This window comes from Papio anubis, chromosome 19 (genome assembly GCF_008728515.1).
Source record: "Papio anubis isolate 15944 chromosome 19, Panubis1.0, whole genome shotgun sequence".
Taxonomy (NCBI): domain Eukaryota; kingdom Metazoa; phylum Chordata; class Mammalia; order Primates; family Cercopithecidae; genus Papio; species Papio anubis.
In genome coordinates, this window is record NC_044994.1 from 56,100,381 (window position 1) to 56,123,958 (window position 23,578).

At 43.1% G+C, this 23,578-nt stretch overlaps 1 protein-coding gene across 1 annotated transcript; it reads right to left on the reverse strand.

Annotated features, from left to right (window-relative positions):
- Positions 1 to 6: 6 nt before the first annotated feature.
- On the reverse strand, positions 7 to 23,198 carry LOC116271439 (atherin-like). Its single transcript, XM_031658646.1, has 4 exons — positions 23,193 to 23,198; positions 6,783 to 7,495; positions 3,205 to 3,294; positions 7 to 257 (listed from the first exon to the last, which is right to left on the reverse strand). The coding sequence occupies exons 1-3, from the start codon at positions 23,196 to 23,198 to the stop codon at positions 3,225 to 3,227; spliced, it is 789 nt and encodes a 262-aa protein (XP_031514506.1). The 3' UTR covers positions 7 to 257; positions 3,205 to 3,224.
- Positions 23,199 to 23,578: the final 380 nt, after the last annotated feature.

Here is a 23,578-nt window from a genome sequence, read left to right on the forward strand (position 1 = left end):
CATTTTGTGTGTGTGTGTGATATTCTGAGTTACTAGACAATTCAAACAATTCCACCTTTTAAAAAACAGTACAATATGTTTTTAATTGGGAAAATCATGTATGCTTTCAATTAGCTATTCACAATTGAAGTAACCCTGTTTTTCCTTTATACAACTGTGCTGAGTTATACAGAAAATGCATTCTGAAGACAGAGATTTACCTGTTTATCATTAATAGAGTGCATTTCAATTTCTTTCTTTGCCTGCAGCAGCTTATCCTGAAAGCAATACAGAACAATTAGTCCTGGTGATTATCTATATGCATGCCTGTTTAATGTCAAGGAGAGAAAACAAGCAATTATTTCTATGTGTATGTATTAAATTCCAGAAAACACACTGAACAGTATCTACATTGCATAGACAGACTGGGCCACAGCCTATAAAAGAAAGAAGATGTGAAGTATGCTAAGCTATGAATAAGTGATAATAAGTTTGAAAATTAATTACAGAGAATAATAGAAAAACTGATAAACCTCAAAACCCCTGTTAACAGTACTCATTGCTGAGGCCGACTCTACAGTTCTAATAAATGTCTTATTATTTAGTTGTGATATAAGAAAAGAACAACTCTATTAATATGCAGTGCTCCCCAAAGTTGAGGGTATGTGTGACTCCCTGTCAACAGTGCTTTTTGTCCAATATTTTCTTCTATTATAAAACCAAACATAGTAAGAATCACTTTCTGGATAGACTGGGTAAACTAGGCCTGGCTACTATAAAATACTCTTAAGCAAGGTTACCCGTGTAATTGTGTAATTCTTCCAAGGTCCTAATTTTGTTTGTTTTACTTAATCACAAGAAAACAGGTATCAGATTATAGTTTCTTAATTTGCTGTAAAAAGTAACTTAAATAATATCATGCAATAGAGAGGAACCAAAGTGTAAGCGAAATCTTCCAAAAGGTAATGCAGGGTTTCTAAACCTGAATATGTCTATAATGAAATAATATTGTCCTACGACTAAAGATACATACAGCTTGACTTTGCAAAGACTGGAATTAAAAATTACATTAGAAAAGAAAGAATTTTTCAGCCACGCATGGTGGCTCACCCCTGTAATCCCAGCACTTTGGGAGGCCAAGGTGAGTGGATCACCTGAGCTCAGGAGTTTGAGACCAGCCTGGGCAACAGAGCGAAGCCCCGTCTCTACCAAAAATACAAAAACTTAGCCAAGCGTGGTGGCGAGCACCTGTGGTCCCCGATACTCAAGAGGGTGAAGTGAGAGGATTGCTTGAGCCTGGGAGGCAGAGGTTGCAGTAAGCCGAGATTGTGCTACTGCACTCCAGCCTGGGCGACAGAGTGAGACCAGGTACAGTGGCTCATGCCTGTAATCCCAACACTTTGGGAGGCCGAGGCAGGTGGATCACTTAAGGTAAGGAGTTTGAGACCAGCCTGGCCAACGTGGTAAAACCCCGTCTCTACTAAAAAAAGAAAAAATACATATATATATACACACACACACACACAAAAATTAGCCAGGTGTGCTCACACACACCTGTAATCCCAGGTGTTCTAGAGGCAGAGGGTACAGTGAGCCAAGATCGCGCCACTGGACTCCAGCCTGGGTTACAGAGCGAAACCGTGACTCAAAAAAAAAAAAGAATGAATTACTCAACACCACAGGTTCTTCATTCAGCTCATTCATTTCTAGCAATGCAAAGGCCCCATGTGAGCTCCTGAGGGCCTGAAATGCTGGCCTTCTTTGCCTCCACTTTTATTTACTTGCATCAAAACTGGTGTTTAAAACTCACAAAATGCCATTTCATTAAATTTGTGTTTTCATTTATGTAAAGTGGCTTCAATGCCAAAGCAAATTCATTGTTAGAAAAGTCAAGCTATAAATATAAGGTAGCTAATTTTGCCGTTCTTGGTTTGTAAAAGAAATTACAGACGTCCAGGCCAGGCGTAGTGGCTCACACCTGTAATCCCACCACTTTGGGAGGCCGAGGCGGGCGGATCACAAGGTCAGGAGTTCGAGACCAGTCTGGCCAATATGGTGAAACCCTGTCTCTACTAAAAATGTAAAAATTAGCCAGGTGTGGTGGTGTACGCCTATAGTCCAAGCTACTCAGGAGGCTGAGGCAGGAGAATCACTTGAACCTAGGAGGCAGAGGTTGCGGTGAGCCAAGATCATGCCACCGCACTCCAGCCTGGACAACAGAGTGACATGCTGTCTCAAAAAAAAAAAAAAAAAAAAAAAGAAAGAAAGAAAGAAATAATAGAGGTCCAAGCCTAAGTCTGCGACATTATTTAAATTTCCCCCCAAGGCCCTTCCTGGCCTGCCATTCTTACTGGGTCCTGTCCAGCCCTCCACCCACTTGAGCAGTTACCATACTATCACCCTCCTTGCACATGGGTGAGTCCAAGGTCCCCACAGAAGTATGCCATGCTGACATTCCCAGGCTCTCCATCATTCCTCCCTTCATTTCTTCATTCAACAAACATGTCTGAGCATGTGCTATGTGCCAAGCACTATGCCAGGCATAGAATTGCAGCAGCGGACGAGCCAGCTCTGAGGTCACTTTCCTCCAGTCCCCATATGGGGAGCAAGAGGACGTCATGACAGTTCACGTGCACACAGTGTCACTGCTTTGTGGTCTAAAAACAACTCTGGCAAGACAAAAACAAGCCCTGACAAAAAATAAAAACAGATTCTGTGTTGACTTGATACAGAAAAACACATTTTGCTAAACTTCTAGGGAGGGACGAGGTTCCTCTTTGGTGTCTAGATTTCACTAAAGATATCCATCATGTCTTAAGCAAATCATAGGGAAAAATTATAGAGAAACACCTACACACCTTCGGATATCAGCTCTAGAATCACTGCTTCCAGCACTTTAGGCCTGGCTGAGGGGCCCTCCCTGGCTTCCTATGGCCAGGTGTGCTCCTTAAACTAGACCTTGGCCTCTCCCACCTCAGGATCTGCAGTATCTATGACGTTGTCGCCTAATATGCCAATGGTACTAAATAAATACTTGTGGGGCCGACCTGATTTCAATAGAGAAGTGTTTGGCCTAAATACAAGAGAGAATCAGTAGTTCAAGAAACACATCTCACACCAAGGAAGAAGCGCTTTCTAGGTGAATGCTAAGACGTTTAGCACAGCCTCTTTGACTAATTTCGAGTTGAAGAAGTCAGTCAGTAATAATGAATCTAGAAGCCTCACCTCATTTCGTGCAACCAGAGTTATAAAGGCTCCTTGTTTATAGCACTCAATGGCAATGCACTTCCCGATGCCACTGGAACCTCCTGTAACCTAAAACAAAATCATAAAATATTCTTAGCACTTGAAATCTCCCCTCTGTAGGAAGTTTTTTTTATAAAAAACAACTATGACAGGCTCTTGAAATGAATCTACAAGAACTAAATGGTTAGCTGTTGTTAACTTCTTCACCCCAAACTTAATGACTGGAGTAAGTGTAAGCATGAAAGATACTATCACAAGGCCTGCTGCTCTGACTGTTTTCTTATTGAACCATAAATTGCACACCTATAATATTTTTCTGAGTTCACTGGTGGAAAAGTGTCCTATAAATCTAGCTCATAAATAATATATTAGTCTGCCTCTGATTCCAAATCCAAATGACTCTTATTTCCTTAATGCACCTTTATGCAAGATTAGCTCTACAACAGATGAAAAGAATGGCCACCTGCATATATATTTGAAATGACTGCTTAGTATAAAAGTAATATACAATCACAAGGAAACTCTGAAAAGTAAAGCTCTTCTTGCCCTATTGTACCCCTGTCTACAGTTCAGCTATACCGGCTGTCTTTCAATTCCATGCACCCTCCAACCACAGTATCTTTGCATATCCTACTTCCCTTGCAAAGAATGCTCTTCTCCCCACTTCATCTGACACCTACTCGCCCATCAAATCTCAGCTCGAATATCACTTCCTCAGGAAAGGCTTCACTGTCTCCCCTGCCCCCACACCGACACACTTTTCAGCACTATGTTTCTTCTTTATGACATGCACATAATAAACAGCGCTAGATTTGTGTGATTATCTGATTCCAACCATCTCTCCCATCACCTACCCATAAACTCCATTAAAAACACCAATGCTTTTCCTGTTCCCCACTACATTCCTAGCACTTAGCATGGGGAGGGCTCAATATATATTATATATTTCACTGAATAAGTGAACAATGCAACATTATCTGTCTTCCTTTCTTTTTTTTTTTTTTTTTTTTTTTTTTGAGAGAGCCTTGTTCAGTCACCCAGGTTGGAGTGCAGTGGCGCAATCTTGGCTCACTGCAACCTCCGCCTCCCGGGTTCAAGCGATTCTCCTGCCTCAGACACCCAAGTAGCAGGGATTACAGGCGTGCGCCACCACACCCAACTAATTTTTGTATTTTTAGTAGAGATGGGGTTTCACCATGTTGGCCAGGCTGGTCTCAAATTCCTGACCTCAAGTTATCCACTCTCCTTGACCTCCCAAAGTGCTGGGATTATAGGAGTGAGCCATCGCACCCAGTCATATCGTTCTAGTCACTGTCCCATGCAAATTACATAATATTGCATAGTATTGCGTCCTGTTTTTTAAAAATTATAACCTATTATGTCAAAAAACGAAAAGGTTTCACAATATTGCATCAAATAGCTAAATCAAAACTTAAACATTTCCCTATAATCAGACATTTAGATTATTCCTAGTATTCACTGTTATACATAAATCATGCTGGGAGGAAAATCTCTGACTCCATGTTAGGATTTTAACATCATTGGGAAGTGTCTCCCATGCAAATGCACCTATCTCTATGGGACTCATAGGCATCCCTTACTTCTTTTTAGCTTCAACCTGTCATCACTGAAGAGATTTACTTGGTGGATAATCAGCCAGTTATCAGCAGAAGATTACTGTAAAAATATAGCTGTTGTTGGCCGGGTGCAGTGGCTCGCGCCTGTAATCCCAGCACTTTGGGAGACTGAGGCGGGTGATTTTCTGCTTTTTTCCTGCAATTTTACTACTGTAACTAGATAGATAACACTACTATATAAAATTGTTCTAAAAATGAAACAATTGTTATAAGTTTGTTCTTAATTATGTACAGTCTAACCATCAGCCCCCTCTCCCAACAATACCGCCCAGTCAACTCCTAACAAATCTCAAGAACAATAATTACACTTTTCACTCTTCTTATGACATTAAAAAAGAAGACACATGGTGACACCATGCCAATTATTCATGTCATTCTCACATTATTTAGAGTCTGAAATAATAATCCTGCATATTAAAGCAGGATGGTAAAAATAAGAAATTCTTCTTGGTCCACCTGAACAGACACAGCATTTATTATTTCACCTACGACCTGCCGCAGGATGGGGTTGGAAGGACTGGAGCCAAGGCTCAGTGAAACTGTCTTACAAAGAAGGAATTCCAATTTTCATTCTGCGTTTAACTTTACTTTTTGCAAAGTTATGCTCTATAAACACAAGCTCTGAAAGGATCCAACGTTCAAAGCCATGCTTTTGAGGCAGCAGTTCTCTTGCGGATGTAAAACTTTCAGAATTTAGTGTGTCAAGTTTTGCCTTTCTCCTTATTTGTTTTTTGTAATGAATCCACACTCTTTCCCCCATTAGGAACAGGAGGTGTTGGAAAAAGCTAATAGCTTACAAAGGAGAAATTAAAGAGATACATTTTCGCATTCACAAACCCTTCTACAGATTTAAAGCACACTAAGAGAAATGACCATCTTATCTTACACCAGCTCAGCAGGGAGGCTCCGATCTCCGGTGCAGAGATAGGACAGGAAGAGGTGTGCGGCCAGCTTTGTAATCAACCCTCCTTATTCCTAACTCCCCGATTCACTATGCCTCGGGATTGGGAGATCCAAACAAGAAAGCTGGTGAGAAAGCCACTGCAAACGGGGAAGTGCTGGGCGCAGGTAACGAGGCATTCTCTCTGTTTAAGAAAGGTGCCACATTTGTACAACAGGGATCGCTGAATATGCGAGCTTCCGCGAAGAAACAAAAGACACCCATCCACCTCTCCTTCATTCTTCGCACACTAGCCCTGTCATTTAGCTCATCCTTCCCACTAGGAAACAGCAAAGGATTGCATTGGAGCAGCAATCAGCAGATGCCACGCTGAGCTCAGAGACAAGCAGTGTAGACGGGACAGGCGTCCCAATACCGCTAAGCCACCACCGCCAGCCCGCTGGGTTCTGAGCAGTTTCCCCAGGTGAGTCACTTCCTGGAATCCTCTGGCAGCGGCTCTTCCAGTCACTCGCACAGGCCATCTTCCAGTTCCGAGCTGCCTCGGCGGGTCCCGGTGGCTGGGACCCCACCTCCCCGCTGTTTGCCCCCGCCCGGGACCGTGCGCTGCACCCTGCGCACCACCGACCCCTGTGTTTTGGCAAAGTTTCTCAGCCTCTCTGTGCCTCAGTTGACTCATCGGAAAAACTGAGGACAAAACATCCACATCCCAGGGATGTTGCGTGGATTCACAAGCAGCCACCGAACCCCTGGGCCCCGGGAACCCTGCGGCTGGCGCGGTCCCCCGTCGCACGCTCTCCCGCCCTAGGAGGAGCCCGAGGCAGTGGAGGGCGGGTCCGCGAGGCCGGGTGCCGGGGCCGGGGCGAAAGCGCCGGGGTGGACGGCGGCAGGTGACCTTCCCCATTTGGCCATGCCTTCCTGGGGACCGCGGCCTGGAAAAAGGGACGCAGGCGGCGCGGCCTGGGCGGCAGAAAGGCCGCGCGGGCGGGGAGGTCGGGGCGCAGCAACAGGAGGCCACTCACCACCACATGCGCCCCGGGCAGGGCGAGGGGCTTGGGGCTGATGAGCGGAGACACCATGTAGAGCAGCAGCACGAAGGCCACGAGAAAGGCGGCAGCCAGCAGCAGCATCGCTCCGCGGGGCCCGGGGCCCGGAGCGGCCGGGCGGGGGGCGCCAGGCGGGGCGCGCAGGGCTGGGCGGCGGCGAAGCGAGAATCACGCGCGGTGGGCGGGCGACTGGAGTGTTTGGGTTTGCGGGCCGGGGCGGGCCGCTGCGGAGGGGAAGAGGAGGAGCCGGCGCGGGCACCACCCAGGCGGGGCGGTGCTTCCAGGGGACGCGTAGGCTGCCCCCGCCGCCACCTCCGGAATCGCCTCTGGGGGGTCGCCGGGTGTCTCCCACCACCACCCCTCGGGACGGGGCCCACAGTCCGCAGCCTCTCCCGTGGAAACCGGGCCTCCCGTCCCTGAGCGCTGCGAGCGGGCTCTGGGCATCGCCTAATGCGAGCGCTCCGGGAAAGGCTGCGAAGACTGGCTCTTCGGGGGCTCGAGTGGCTTCTTAGGACCCCGCAGGGCGGGGTTTCCAGGCCTGCCACGGCCTCCAGTGTGGGCGTGACAAGCGCTCCTCCCCGGAGTTCCGCCCTCGGCTTGGGACCACCCGCCGGGATGCTCGGAGGCCCTGGGGCATCGGAAAGGGCGGCTGGAGGCTCCCGGAGCCGGATCAGCCTGGAGCCCGGCGACTACGCTCTGAAATCCTGTGCTCCATTCCGTATTTTCTTGGCGTTCTTAGAAGATGGTCACAGCCCACTTTCGCTTTTCAGAGGACCTGAAAGCCTTAACTGGGAGTTCTGAGAAATCACCAAAGTAATTCAATTTCATTGAGTTCAGAGTTCATCTTTACCAAGCAGGTTCAAAACAAATAAACAACAAACGCAAACAACTCAGCTTTATTAAGGTCTCATTCACATACTATACCATACAATTCCCGATTTAAAGTGCATAATAGGCCGGGCGAGGTAGCTCAGGCCTGTAATCACCGCCCTTTGGGAGGCCAAGGTGGGCGGATCACTTAAGATCAGGAGTTCGAGACCAGCCTGGCCAACATGGTGAAACCCCGTCTCTACTAAAAATACAAAAATTAGCTGGGCATGGTGGCATACGCTTATAATCCCAACTACCTGGGAGGCTGAGGCAGGAGAATCACTTGAACCCGGGAGGCAGAGATTGCAGTGAGATCATGCCACTGCACTCCAGCTTGGGCGACAGAGCAAGACTCCGTCTCAAAAAACAAAAAATAAAAATAAAGCTCATAATAAATTGTTTTTAATATAGTCACAGTTGTGGACCCATCACTACCATAAATTTTAGAACATTTTTGTCACAACCCCCCAAAATCCTATACTTATTAGCAGTTACCACCCATTTCCTCCCAAGCCCTGCCCAAGCCTAAGCAATCCCTCATCCTTTCTGTCTCTATAAACTTGTCTATTCAGGATATTTCACATAAATGGAATCTCATAATGTGTAGCCATTTTCATCTTATCTTTCACTAACTGTAATGTTTTTAAGGTCCATCCATGATATGAACTACATGTTAATACTTCATTTCTTTTTATTGCCAAATAATACCCCATTGTATGACTATACCACATTTTAACTTTCCACTCATCAATTGAGGAATATTTAGGTTGTTTCCACTTTTTGACTATTAGAATTATGCTAACTGTAAATATTCATTTACAGGTTTTTGTGTGGGCATATGTTCCATTTCTCTTGGGTATATGCCTAGGAGGGGAATTGCTACATCTTATGGCAACTCTATGTTTAACTATTTGAGGAACTGCCAGAATGTTTTCCAAAGTGACTACAACATTTTGTGTTCCCACCAGCAGTGTATGTGGGTTCCAATTTCTCTACATCTTCACTAACACTTGTTATCATCCATCTTTCTGATTATAGCTTTTTTAGTTGGTGCGAAGTGTCATTGTGATTTTAATTTGCATAGAGGCACATATTTTTGTTTGCTTACTTGCTTTTCATTTTTGTTGTTGTTTCTAGAAATACTAGGGAGCTAAGGAGAAAAAAAGTTTTTGTTTTTCTTTTTTTCTTGACTTAAGCAGAGTTAGCCAAACTGCAAAATTTGAGGGCATAGTGTCCAAGACTTCTGATGTCAGTGCAAGTTTAGAGGTTACTGAACCACCCTCAGGTTTGATAATTCACTGGAAGAACTCACAGAACTCACCGAAAGCCATTATGCTCATAGTTATGGTTTGTTATGGGGAAAGAATACAGATCAAAATCAGCTAAGGAAAGAAATGCCTAAGGCAAAGTCTGGAGGGCTCCAAATGCAAAGCTTCTGTTGTCATCTCCCATGGAGTCAGGCTGTGTTACCTTCCCAGCATTGGTATGTGACAGTATGCTTGGAGTATTGCCAACCAGGGACACTTGCCTAAGCTTCTGTGTCCAGAGTTTTTATTGGGACTCCAGCACATAGGCTTGATCAATCGTCCACTTGGTTGAACTGAGACTCCAACTAGACTGATAGTGCATGACAAAAGCCCCCACCTAATTCACATGCTTGGTCTCTCTGGAATGCCCGGTCTCCACCCTAAAATCCAGTTTGCCCACTCCCCATCTAAACAAAGACACTCCTATCAGGTATGACATAGATAACCTCCCAGAAGCCAAGGGCAAAAGTCAACTCTTCTCTTTGGGTAAGACTGAATCCTTTACAACATGGCTGCCACCTGCTTTGGCCAAAGCTCTCTTACAGTAAAATGAACATGTCTGACATTTGAAGGAGCCAGTGTAGAGTAGGAGGCTTTTAACTCAATTTCTCAATAAATTTGGCCATCAGTGTTAATATTATAACCTCACTTACAGTCCCAGAGTTACACTGTTTATGATATGGTAGTAAACATAATTTGAAAAATTAGAGTCAAAAGCTAGTGGCAGATAGATACAAGAGTTCTACTCTGCCATCAACAAGTGCTCCAGTTCATCATCGTATTGTATGACCAAAATGTCTCCCAGAGAAATGCCACTCAGGTTTGAAGGTTCCCATTTGCTATCAGTTTCCAAAAACGGAAGTGGCCTTCACCCTTTCAGGTACCAGACTGTCTTTTTAACATGTTTTTGTCCACCAAGTATCCTATAGTTTTTAATATTAACAACTTCATGGGCTCAGCAATCTTACTGGTTCCCATTTAGCATGTCCAATCAATATTGTCTGAAGGGCAGATCCACCTGTCTTGTGTTTTACATTACTAGATAAAGGAAATTTTCCTCAGGCAATATCCATCCCCATAGTACATTCATGTAAAGGGGATGCAGCCACTCCAAATAGAGTCTGTTCAGACATTCCAGTTTTTATCCAAACTTTCGCATTAATCCCATCAAATGTATTTTCATCTTTCCAATCTAACTGTCGGCTTGGTTAGAATCTCACTAACAGAAAAACAGTGCATGGGGCTCCCATGTCAAAGAATTTTAGAAATGTTTCTTTTCCACCCCTGACTATTTACCCATTCACGTACATTTGGTCTTGAACCCCAGCCAGAGATTAGGCCAATGGGCCTAGGTTCTTTCTTCAGTTTTTGTTTGTTTTGTTTTGTGTGTTTGTGTGTGTGTGTATGTGACGGAGTCTCACTCTGTTGCCCAGGCTGGAGTGCAGTGGCGTGATCTTGGCTCACTTCAACCTCCGCCTCCTGGGTTCAGGCAATTCTCTTGCCTCAGCCTCCTGAGAAGCTGGAATTATAAGCATGCACCACCACGCCCGGCTAATTTTTGTATTTCAGTAGAGACGGGGTTTCACCATGTTGGCCAGGCTGGTCTCAAACTTCTGACTTCAGGTGATCCACCCACCTCAACCTCCCAAAGTGCTGGGATTACAGGCATGAGCTACCCACCCGGCCTTTCTTCAGTTCTTATCTTGACTACATTGTGTATCTTCCACCCCAGGTGATTGGAAGTCAGGTTTCTCATAGTCATCTTTGCTTTGCAGCTTTTAAAATTTATCCAAACTAGGTTGAACAAAGTGGATTTGTTGAGCGCCCTTCAATGTTGGGGGACTAGTAAGTAAGGGTTTCCATTTGTCCATCGAACTTCTGAGAGTGCTGCATTAAGACTTTTGTTTCAACACTACCAATGCCCACTTTATTTATGATGTTTCTTAATAACTCTTTTAAAATTTCTATCCATTCTCTCTCCCTTTTCTCTTTCCTTAGTCTCTTGGAATAAGTCTGCTCTCTGTTGTTTTAGCATAACTTTTCCCTTTGGAGATGGCCCTGAACTAGCGGCTGTGGCTCAATGGCTAGAATTCCAGCTTGGCCCAGCATCAGGTTCTGCCCCAACACTATCCCTATAATTCAGCTATTACAGATAATAACAATCAAGAGATTCTATGTTCAGCTTTCTGATGTCATTGTTCCTTTGCATTTATTTTGGCCTCCAATGAGTGAGACCCCGTGATTTCTAAATTCCATTGGTAAATCTTACTTCAAGTAAGATAAGTAAACCCCATGACTAGCTGGGGTTTATTTCAAGGATGCAAGACTGTTTCAATATTTAAAATTCAATATTTGAAATTCAATCAGTATAATCTATCATATTAACAGGTGAAAGAAGGAAGATCACATATCAATCAATGTAGAAAAGGCATTTGACAAAATTTGACACCCATTCATAATTAAAATTCTCAGAAATATAAGAATATAGAGGAACTTCCTCAGCTTTATGAAGAACATCTGTAGAAAAACCTACAGCTAACGGTGAAATATTGAATGCTTCCTCCATAAGATCAAGGACAAAGCTAAGAAACTTGTTCTCATCACTCTCATTCAACAGTCCTGGAAGTTCTAGCCAGATCAATAAGGCAAGAAAAGGAAGTAAACATAATACAGATAAGAAAGGAATAAGTAAAACGACTCCTACTTGCAGATGGCATGATTGATGATGCAGAAAATCCCTAAGAATCTTGAAAAAAGAAAAAAACCTAGTAGAATTAAGCATCTCCAGCAAATTTGCATAATACAAAAATAAAATGCATTGTTATATACTAGCCATGAACTTGTGGACACTGCAATTAAAAATATGATTTCATTTATAATTTCTGAAAGAAATGAAATAGATGTAATGTAACAAAACATGTACAGGACTTGCATGTTGAAAACTGCACAATGCTGATGAAAGAAATCAAAGATCGAAATAAACTGACATACTATGTTCATGAATTAGAAGACTCTGTAAAGATGTCAATTTTTTTCCAAACTGATGTACTATTTTAATGCACTGCCTATTCAAACTATAGCAATATTTTTGTAAACATAGACAGGAATGCTCTAAAATTTATATGTAAAGGCAAAGAAATTAAAATAGTGAAAATATTTTTTAAAAGAAGAATAAAGTGGAAGGAATCAATCTACCTGATTTCATGAGTGATTATATAGCTACACTAATGAAAACTGTATGGTATTGGCAGAAGGGCAGACACATAGATCAATAGGCCCCAGAAATAAACCCATGAAAATACACCTGATTTTTGACAAAAGTGCAAAAGCAATTTAATGGAGGAAAGATACACTTTTCAAGAAATAGGACTGCCAGGCTAGGCGCAATGGCTCACGCGTGAATCCCAGCACTTTGGGAGGTCAAGGAGAGTGGATAACTTGAGGTCAGGTGTTCGAGACCAGCCTGGCCAACATGGTGAAACCCCATCTCTACTAAAACTACAAAAATTAGCTGGGTGTGGTTGTGCGAGCCTGTAATCCCAGCTACTCGGGAGGCCAAGGCATGAGAAACACTTGAACCCGGAGGCGGAAGTTGCAGTGAGCCGACATCACACTGTTGCACTCCAGCCTGGGCAAAAAGAGCGAAACTCTGTCTCAAAAAAAAAAAAAAGGAAAGAAAAGAAATGGGACTGCCACAACTGGACCTCCATAGACAAAGAAAAACAAACAAATAGAAAAAAAAATACCTCAACCAAAAGTTTATACCATTTGCAAAAAATAAGAAGGTGTGATGGTTAATTTTGTGTGTCAACTTCATTGAGCCATGTGGTGCCCTGATATTCAGTCAAACATTATTCTGGGTGTTTCTGTGAGGGTATTTTGGATGAGATTTATCATTTAACCTAGAAGACTGAGTAAAGCAGATTGTACCTCCTACTGTGGGTAGACCTCATACAGTCAGTTGAAGGCCTGAATAGAACAAAAAGGCAGATCCTTCCTTTTAGTAAGAGAGAATTCTTCCTGCCCGATGATCTTTAGACTAGGACATTGGCTTCTTCCTCTGCCTTTGGCTTTAACTGAAACATTAGCTCTCCTGGGTCTCTAGCTTGCCAACTCACCCTGCAAATCTTGGGGTTTTCCAGCCTCTATAATTGCATAAGCCAATTTCTCATAATAAATCTATTTGTTTATGTGTACATCCCATTCATTCTATTTCTCAGGAGTACCCCAAATAATACAGAGAGGCTCATGGACTGAAATCTAAAACTACAAAATGTTAGGAAAAAGCACACTTTGAGAGCTAGGATTAGGTAAAGACTTCCTAGATCTGGCACCAAAAGCACAGTCCCTAAAAGAAAACATTGATAAATTGGGCTTCATCAAAATTTAACATTTTGACTCTGCAAAATACCCTGATAAAAGGAAAAAAAGGTAAGCTGCCAACTGGGAGAAAATATTAGCAAACCACGTATCTGACAAAGGACTAGTATCCAGGATATGCAAATAATTCTCAAAACTCAACAATTAAAAAATTGAAACCATCAGGTGCAAAGACTCGTGCCTGTAATGCCAGCACTTTGGGAGGCTGAGGCAGTGTATCACTTGAAGTCAGGAGTTCGAGACCAGCCTGGCCAACATGGTGAAACCCCATCTCTATTAGAAATACACAAAAAACTAGCTGGGCATGGTGGTGGGCGCCTATAATCCCAGCTCCTCGGGAGGCTGAGGCAAGAGAACCTGGGAGGAAGAGGTTGCAGTGAGCTGAGATCACGCCATTGCACTCCAGCCTGAGCAACAAGAGCAAAACTTCATCTCAAAAATAATAATAAAACCAATTGCAACATGGGAAATTTACATGAGATATTTCAGTGAGGAAGATATACAGATAGGAAATAAGCACATGAAGAAATATGTTCAACATCATTTGCCATTAGAGAAATACAAATTAAAACCATAAAGGTGGGGCGTAGTGACTTACGCCTCTAATCCCAGCACTTGGCGAGACCAAGGGAGGTGGATCACCTGAAATCAAGAGTTTGAGAGCAGCCTGGCCAACATGGTGAAAACCCGTCTCTACTAAAAATACAAAAATTAGCTGGGCATGGTGGCACGTCCTTGTAATCCCAGCCACTCAGAAGGGTGAGGCAGAAGAATCACTTGAACCCGGGAGGCGAAGGTTGCAGTGAGCCGAGATCGTGCCACTGCACTTCATCCTGGGTGACAGAGTGAGACTTTGTCTCAAAAAATATATATAAAATAAAATAAAACCACAATGAAGTATCAGTATATGTTGATAAAAATGGCTAAAACAAAAAATAGTGACAACACCAAATGTTGGTGAGGATGTGGAGAAACTAGATTACTCATACATTGCTGATGGGAATGTAAAAAATGGCACAGCCTTTCTGAAAAACAGTCTGGCAGTTTGTTGAAAAAAAGAAAAGCAAAAACTGAGCCTGCAACTACTATGTGACCCAGCAATCACATTCCTGGGCATTTATCCCAGAGAAATGAAGACTTATGTTCACACAAAAACATGTATATAAATGTTTATAGCAACTTCATCCAAAATAGTGAAAAACTGGAAGCAATTCAGATGTCCTTCAACAAGTGAATGGTTAAACAAACTGTGGTACATATGTACCGTGGAACTCGACAATACTCAACAGTACCATGCTACTTGACAACAAAAAAGAACGGATGGCAAGTGCAGTGGCTCATGCCTGTAATCCCAGCACTTTGGGAGGCCCAGTCAGGTGGATCACTTGAGTCCAGGAGTTTGAGACCAGCCTAGGTAACATGGCAAAACACCGTCTCTACAAAAATACAAAAATTAGCTGGACGTGGTGGCATGTGCCTGTAGTCCCAGCTACTCAGGAGGCTGAGGCACAAGAATAGCTTGAACCTGGGAGACAGAGGCTTCCGTGAGCCAAGATTGTGCCACTGCACCCCAGCCTGGGCAACAGAGCAAGACCCTGTCTCAAAAGAAAAAGGGGGGGGGGTTATTGATACACCCAGCAACCTGGATGAATTATGCTAAGGGAAAAAAGTCAATCCCAAAAAGTTGACAAAAAAGTCAATCCCATATAGTTACATACTATGTGATTCCATTTATATAACACTCTTGAAAGGGCAATATCATAAATAAAGAACAGGCTGGGTGCGGTGGCTCACACCTGTAATCCCAACACTTTGGGAAGCTGAGGCCGACAGATCACTTGAACTCAGGAGTTCAAGACCAACCTGGGTGACATGGTGAAACCCTGTCTGTACCAAAGGTACAAAAACATAGCTGGGCATGGTGTCCTGCATCTGTAGTCCTAGCCACTTGGAAGGCTGGAGGTAGAAGAATTGCTTGGGGGTGGGTGGGGGAATGGGAGGTAGAAGTTATGGTGAGCTGAGATTGCACCACTGCATTCCAGCCTGGGTGACAGAGCGAGACTGTCCCCCCGCAAAAAAAAAAAAAAAAAAAAAAATTTAAAAACTAACATCATTTGCCAGGCGTGGTGGCTCACGCCTGTAATTCAGCACTTTGGGAGGCCGAGGTAGATGGATCACCTGAGGTCAGGAGTTCAAGACCAGCCTGATCAACATGGTGAAACTCTGTCTCTACTAAAAGTACAAAATTAGCTGGGTGTGGTGGTGCATGCCTGTAATCCCAGCTACTTGGGAGGCTGAGGCAGGAGACTGGCTTGAACCCAGGAGGCGGAGGTTGTAGTGAGCCAAGATCGTGCCATTGCACTCCAGCCTGGGCGACAAGAGTGAAACTCCATCTCAAACAAAACAAAACAAAACAAAACAAAAAATCAAAAACTAACATCATTTCTAGGGGTTAAGGAGGAAGTGGAACAGGAGGGGAGCAGGTGTATAAAAGGGGAGTATGTGATAATGAGAATGTTCTGTATCTTGACTATATCCATGTCAATACCCTGGTTGTAATATAGTGGTATAATTTTACAAGATGTTACCACTGGGGGAAAGTGGGTACAGGGGATCTCTGTTTTGTTCCTTACAACTACATGTGCATCTACAATTATGTCAAAGTAAAAAGTTTAATAAAAACAAAGAAAATTAAAGTGAAAGACGACAGCAGGAGAGTGGGTGGGTGAGATGCAACAAAGCAAGAAGAGGCAGGAGAGATCTTAAGCACAACTGGGACTCAACCCGCCATTTTTGGCTTTGAAAGTGGAGGACAGGGGCCACAAGCCAAGGAATGTAGGTGGCCTCTAGAAAGTGGGAACAGCCCTCAGCTGATAGCCAGCAAGAACATGGGACCTCAGTCCTACACCCACAAGTAATTGAATACTGCCCACAACCTGAATGACCAAGGAAACTAATTCTTCCCGCGGCTGGAGTACAGTGGTGCAATCATAACCCAGTCTGGAGTGCAGTGGTGTGATTACAGCTCACTGCAGCCTCGAACTCCTGGTCTCAAGCAATCCTCCCACCTCAGTTTCCTGAGTAGATGGGAATACAGGCATGCAACACTATGTCTGACTGGCATCCTGATTTTAGCCCAATGAGACCTGTACTGGACTTCTGACTGACAGAACTGTAAGCTAATGCATCTGCATTGGCTTAAGCCACTAACTTTTGGTAATTTGTTACAATGGCATTACAAAACTAATACAAGTTCCTCTTGCCGACTCAGATTCACACATACCAAAAACACAGAATGCATATAACCTAAATTCTGGCCACAACCTACTCACCATCCATGAAAAACCTGCAAAATACAAACTCAGAAGTACTATGTTGGGTGACTGATTGGCTCCCAGTCCCTCAGAACCCAGCTGACAATGCAGGTTCTTCTTGATATTTTTATCATCCTGGTGATACTGTGTCTTACAGAAAGGATTTTTTTGGTCTCTAAGTATGGCATTATACCCAAATTTTCCTGTATTGGTCAACCTAATGCAGTTCATCAGCAATGTCTTTTTTTCTAAAAGTTCCTCACTCTACCTTCTGTCTTGTGAGCTTTATTTATCAAGATTGATTTCAAATGTGTCAGTGGCTCGGTGAGGTTTTCCCAAGCAATCTAAGAAGAGTATTTTTTCTCTAATCCACATTTTCCACATTTTAATTATAACATATATCACATTGTATTTGAAAGTAGTCACATGACTTATAACTCTTTGAATCAGAAGATTCTTCCATAGTGCCTTGCTGAATTCTGGACACCTAAGCAGGTGTCCAATAATTTATTGTTAAATTGACTGATGATTTGGTCCTCAACAAACTTGGGGTTAAATAAATGCATGAGTTATGACAAAGCAGAAATCTAAATAACTCCCTTCCCTCCCCTTCCCCTTCCCCTTCCTTCCTTCTGTTAATTCCAGGTCTTTATATAATAACTCTTTCAACCAGTTGCCAATCAGAAAATCTTGGAATTTGCCTGTAACCTCCCAACTCGCAGTTGTTCCACCTTTCTGGACCAAACCAATGTACGTCTTACATGTATTGATTGATGTCTCATGTCTCCGTAAGATGTATAAACCAAGCTGCAGCCCAACCACCATGGGCACATGTTCTCAGGATCTTCCGGGCCTGTGTCATGGGCCATTGTTCACTCATATTTGGCTCAGTATAAATCTCTTCAAATGTTTTAGAGTTTGACTCTTTTGGTTGACATGAAAAAGTTCAAAGCAGGAAATAAACAATGAGAACCATTAGGTTTATTTCTAATCTTATCTGATAATTAAAAAAAAATTTTTTTTTATCTTGTTGAGACCATTAAAAAAGATATTTTGGATTACCTTAGAATAGTAATATTGGCATTCTTACTCTTCTTACATTCTTAAAGATGAACAAAATATAAAACATTAAAAACAATTTTTTTTGAGACGGAGTCTCCATCTGTCACCCAGGCTGGGGTGTGGCACGATCTCAGCTCACTGTAACCTCTGCCTCCCGAGTTCAAGTGACTCTCCTGCCTCAGCCTCCAGAGTAGCTGGGATTACAAGCATGTGCCCCTATGTCTGGCTAATTTTTGTATTTTTAGTAGAAACAGGTTTCACCACGTTGGCCAGGCTGGTCTTGAACTCCTGAACTCAGGGGATCTGCCTGCCTCAGTTTCCCAAAGTGCTAGGATTACAGGCGTGAGCCACCCTGCCCAGCCTGAAAGATACATAGTTTCTTTCTTTTCTTTTCTTTTTTTTGAGACAGAGTTTTGCTCTTGTCACCCAGTCTGGAGTGCAATGGTACAATCTTGGCTCACTGCAACCTCTGCCTCCTGGGTTCAAGTGATTCCCCTGCTTCAGCCTCCTGAGTAGCTGGGATTACAGGCACCTGCCACCATGCCTGGCTAATTTTTGTGTTTTTAGTAGACATGGGGTTTTCACCATGTTGGCCAGGCTGGTCTCGAACTCCTGACCTCAGGTGATCTGCCTGCCTCGACCTTCCAAATGCTGGGATTACAGGTATGATGCACAGTGCTCGACCTGAAAGCTAAGTAATTTATTTTGAAAGGAACTGGCACAATCCTGATACAAAGATATTATAAGGGAAAAAAATGGGGGAAGAGCAGTGAAGAGCAGAAATATTCCTCAATAGATCTACACTCAGGGAAAAAGACAAAACAAAACAAAAAATCTTTTATTTGGATACTTACATATTTCACCAGGATTTAAAACATTTGGTGAAGCAGTTATTTTATGAAGGAAGACTACCAATGCAAGGACTCAGGGAAGAATGAGGAAACGAGGAGATAAAAGTTACACTGGCAGAAATCAGGAAAGAAGTAAAAGTGAAAATCATCCTAGAAATGAAAATGAGGCCGGGCACGGTGGCTCACGCCTGTAATCCCAGCGCTTTGGGAGCCCGAGGTGGGCGGATCACGAGGTCAGGAGATCGAGACCATCCTGGCTAACACGGTGAAACCCCGTCTCTACTAAAAATACAAAAACATTACCTGGGCGCGGTGGCGGGTGCCTGTAGTCCCAGCTACTCGGGAGGCTGAGGCAGGAGAATGGCGTGAACCCGGGAGGCGGAGCTTGCAGTGAGCCAAGATGGTGCCACCGCACTCCAGCCTGGGCGACAGAGCAAGACTCCGTCTCAAAAAGAAAAAAAAAAAAGAAAAGAAAAGAAATGAAAGTGAACGCAGTAGGAGAATAGAGTGAAAAACACAGTAAGGAATAGAAAGGAGGGAATGAGTAAAGCAAACAAAATGAAATGAAAAAAAAGAATTTAAAAGACAGAAAAAAGATAGGAAAACAAAGGATTTGAGTCAACATATGTACAACAGGACTGCCTGAAGAAAAAAAACAAGACATGAGAAATATTTTTTAAAATTTCAAATACACTTTCCTAAAATACTAAGGCATTTGAACATTTATATGTGTGTGTACACACACACACACACACACACACACGATATATTACACCAGGGAAAATAGACTGAAAATAATCAACATTGAGTCATTCTCTAGTAAGTACTGGATTTTAAAAGAATGAAGACTTTGGTCAGTTAGACAAAATCATCAGGTCACTTGTTTTAAAAGGAGATCAGGCTAGTTTCAGGTTTCTCCAGAGTGACATTCAACATGACAGAGCAATGCAACATCTATCAGATCCTCAAGCAAGGAATGTTGTGTCAAGGTTGCACATTCAGCGAATCCGTATTTCACCCATAAAAGTTACAGACAAATAATTTTGAACATATAATAACCAAGGAAATATTTTTCCCCTAAGCAGTTCTTGAGGAAATTATTAAGACTACAGGATGACTCAGCCAGCCAATAGCTGACTGGGAAAAGCATAGTAAAAGAACAGTCTTTTGAAAATTGAATCTATTTAACAGTACACCAAAGCCTAAAGCAAATGGGAGATGTAGGGTAAAGAATAATATGTGTGTACATGTTACATGCAAAAATAATACAAGGGACAAATTTTGGGAGAGGAAGGAGAAAAACGTGAAAGATGTGTGGGAAGCATTATTGAAGATCAGTTAGTCATTGATTTTTTTTTTTTTTTTTTTTTTTTTTTTGAGACAGAGTCTTGCTCTGTTGCCCTGGCTGGAGTGCAGTGGCACGATCCCCGCTCACTGCAACCTCCACCTCCCGGGTTCAAGTGATTCTCATGCCTTAGCCTCCCGAATAGCTGGGATTACAGGCTCCTGCCACCTCACTTGGCTAATTTTTGTATTTTTAGTAGAGACGGGGTTTCACCATGTTGGCCAGGATGGTCTCAAACTCCTGACCTCAAGTGATCCACCCGCCTCAGCCTCCCAAAGTGCTGGGATTACAGGCATGAGCCACCGCGCCTGGCAGTTAGTCATAGATTCTGTCACTAGATATTTTTTAAACTCCAGAAACGATTCTTTATCCTTCAGTGTTCTTTATTTATTTAGACATGTTTGCTTCATGTAGGTGTTTTGGTGCATGTGTGAGTTCTTTTTTCTGAACAATTTCAAAGTAATTTATAGACATCATGGCACTTCCTCTGCATCCCTCTATGAGCACACTTAAGCATATGTCTTCTAAAGTGAAGGGTACAATGCATGCCCCCCAGTTTTTTTTTTTTAGGGATGGGATTTCACCATGTTGGGCAGACTGGTCTTGAACTCCTAGCCTCAAGTGATCCACCTGCCCTGACCACTCAAAATGCTGGGATTGCAGGCGTGAGCCACTGCGTCCAGCTCAAATTGTCTTTTATAGCTTTTTTTCCCCAAACTAGGATCTAAGCAAGGTTCACATATTACATTGAGTTATATATCTCCAACTTTTTTAAATCTAGAAGAATAGAAGAATCTTCCAACCTTTTTAGAAAAATGACATTAACTTTTTTGAAGAGACTGGGTCAGTTGTCTTGTAGAAGACCCTGCATTCTCTCCTGACTGATTGATTTCTTCTGGTGTTATTTCTCTCTCCAGTGAATTTTCTGTAACCTGGCATTAGGTCTACGGTTTCAGACTACACATTTTTTAATAAGAATACTTCGTAAGTGGTTTTCATGTTGCATCTTACCAGGTGGCACATGATGTCAGGTTGCCATTGTTAATGATGCTCAATTTGATTTCCTTGGCAAGGTGGTGACAGCCATGGCTCTCCATTTTAAAGCCAGTGTTCCCCTTGGCAGTGAGCAAGTAATCTGAGAGGACACTTCTGAATGTGGGCGTGTCATCACCAACAGTTCCTCCCTTTTCTATCTGCGTATGCTAGTCCTCCCATGAAGAAGCAGAATTTATTTTTCATGCCGTGAATCTTGGCTGGTCTTCTAACTTGTTTATTTCTTGGTCTGGGCCTTAAGAGGCATTGAAGCTTCCGGGATTGGGAGTAACCTGCGATGGAAAGAAACTCAGGCTGGACTACTGCCTGAAGAGATCACACGAAAGAGAACAGTCCAGCCAGCCCAACTTGAGGCACGAGACATGGGATGGAGCCATCCTGGATTCCTCACCCCAGCCAACACCATGTGGAGCAGAGGTAAGCCCTCTCGGTGGAGTTCTGCCTGAATTGCAGACTTGTGAAAAATAATAAATGGCCATTTTAAGCCATTAAGATTTTGAGCGGTTTATTATACACTCATAGACCATGTAAACATCATCTCACTCAATAGTTTTAGCATCCATCAATGATCTTTGCCTGAATCATTTCATTGGGCTTGGCAAAGGGTATTTTAAATTCTGCTGTCCACTTCACCTTTATTAGCTAGCATTCTTCTGGACAGAGAGCGAGAGCTTTCCCTCATCATCTAGGTATCAACTCCTATTCCCCTTAAAGAGGAAGAGCAAATGTTCAATGTCTCCCATAATTCCTAGCTTTCAGACTAAGAAGTTGAGTGATATTCACCACCAGTGGCGGCAAATGAGGCTTTCCCCCTTCACTTTTTCCCCTGGTCTTTAGCTGTTCCCCTTCAGTGGCTGCGTGGTGCGCTTTGCACATCTGTCCTTGATCTCAGAGTGTTGCACTACAATCATTGATTCACTTGACTATCCTTTTAACTGGACTGTAAGTCTCTTGAGGCCAGGGACATTATAGGCTCAAGGCCAGTATACATAAAGTTCTGACATCTAGATAGATGGTACTAGATTTCTACCATACTTCTTTTAGTTTCTTTTTTTGTTTTGGACATATATTTTACATAGCTTAGATAATACGTACAATTTTTTTAATTCTGCAATTCTTTTTTTCTTAGAAGTGATCTTGATACTTTAGTTTTTATTTTATTTTATTTTTTTTTATTTTTATTTTTTGAGATGGAGCCTTACCCTGTCACCCTGGCTAGAGTGCAATGGCACCATCTCAGCTCACTGCAGCCTCCCCCTCCTGGGTTCTAGCGATTCTCCTGCCTCAGCCTCCCGAGTAGCTGGGATTACAGGTGCCTGCCACCACACCTGGCTAATTTTTTTGTATCTTTAGTAGAGATAGGGTTTCACCATATTGGCCAGGCTGATCTCGAACTCCTGACCTCGTGATCCACCCGCCTCAGCCTCTCAAAGTGTTGGGATTACAGGCGTGAGCCACCGTGCCCAGCCATTTTATTTTTTAATCAAAAGAATAGCTGTGTGTGGACATAAAAGTAACAGTACAGTGGGCTAAGATGTAACTTCACAGTTCCCTACCCTCAAACCCTCCTCAGCCCTGATTCCACTCCCCAGGGGCAATCACTTCCAGTCTTTTTTTAGGTTTGGTTCCTGTGGATGATTTTATTTTCCAAAAATGGCCACAACAACATCTGCCAACTCAAACACTCTTCTTAAAATGTCACTTTGACATGCCTCCCAGGGATGGGGGGGATCCATGTCCCCTCCCTTCAAAATTGGGTGGGCTTCTGTGAATATTGTCATCCATGGAATATGGCAGGAGAGACACTATGTGACTTCCGAGGCTAGGTTGCTAAAGGTGGTACAGCTTCCATTTTGGTCCCTGAAATACTTGCTCGTGAAGTTGCAGTCACCAGTCACCACGTCAGCAGTCAGACTGCCCTGCGGCAGCCATGCTGTGTGGAAGCCCAAACATCCTACGCAGAGCGGCCACTTGGAGCAACCCCAAACCTTCATGAAGAGGGCTATCCAGCCAGCGCCCGGATGCCTCAGCTGTCCAGCAACTGTGGGACTGCACCTGTGCAGAGCTCTCCTAGGCAGAAGCACCTGGCCAAGCCCTTCCTGAATTCCTGACCCACAGGAACCAACAGAAAATAATTGAAACTATGAAGTTTGGAGATGACTTCTAAAGCAGCAATTCCAAACAAATAATTTTTCTTGAGTTACCTCCATGTCTGCTTATTGTACTACATCTCAATTTACTGACCTTGTACATGATTGTTTCCTACTTTGAGAGATGAGACTTAGCTCACTTGCATTAACCCCTCACTTGCCCCTTCCAATTTTTTTTAATAGTTTAGAATTTTATCACCTACCTTTGAAACTGTTTTTAAACCTCAATTTCTTGCTCTACCAACTTTTGGAATCTCATATTACTATCCATTTGTAAGATTAATTAAATTAATTAATTAATTTATTTATTTATTTTGAGAAGGAGTCTTATTCTGTCACCCAGGCTGGAGTGCAGTGGCGTGATCTCGGCTCACTGCAGCCTCTGCCTCCCGGGTTCAAGCGATTCTCCTGTCTCAGCCTCCCGGGTAGCTGGGACTACA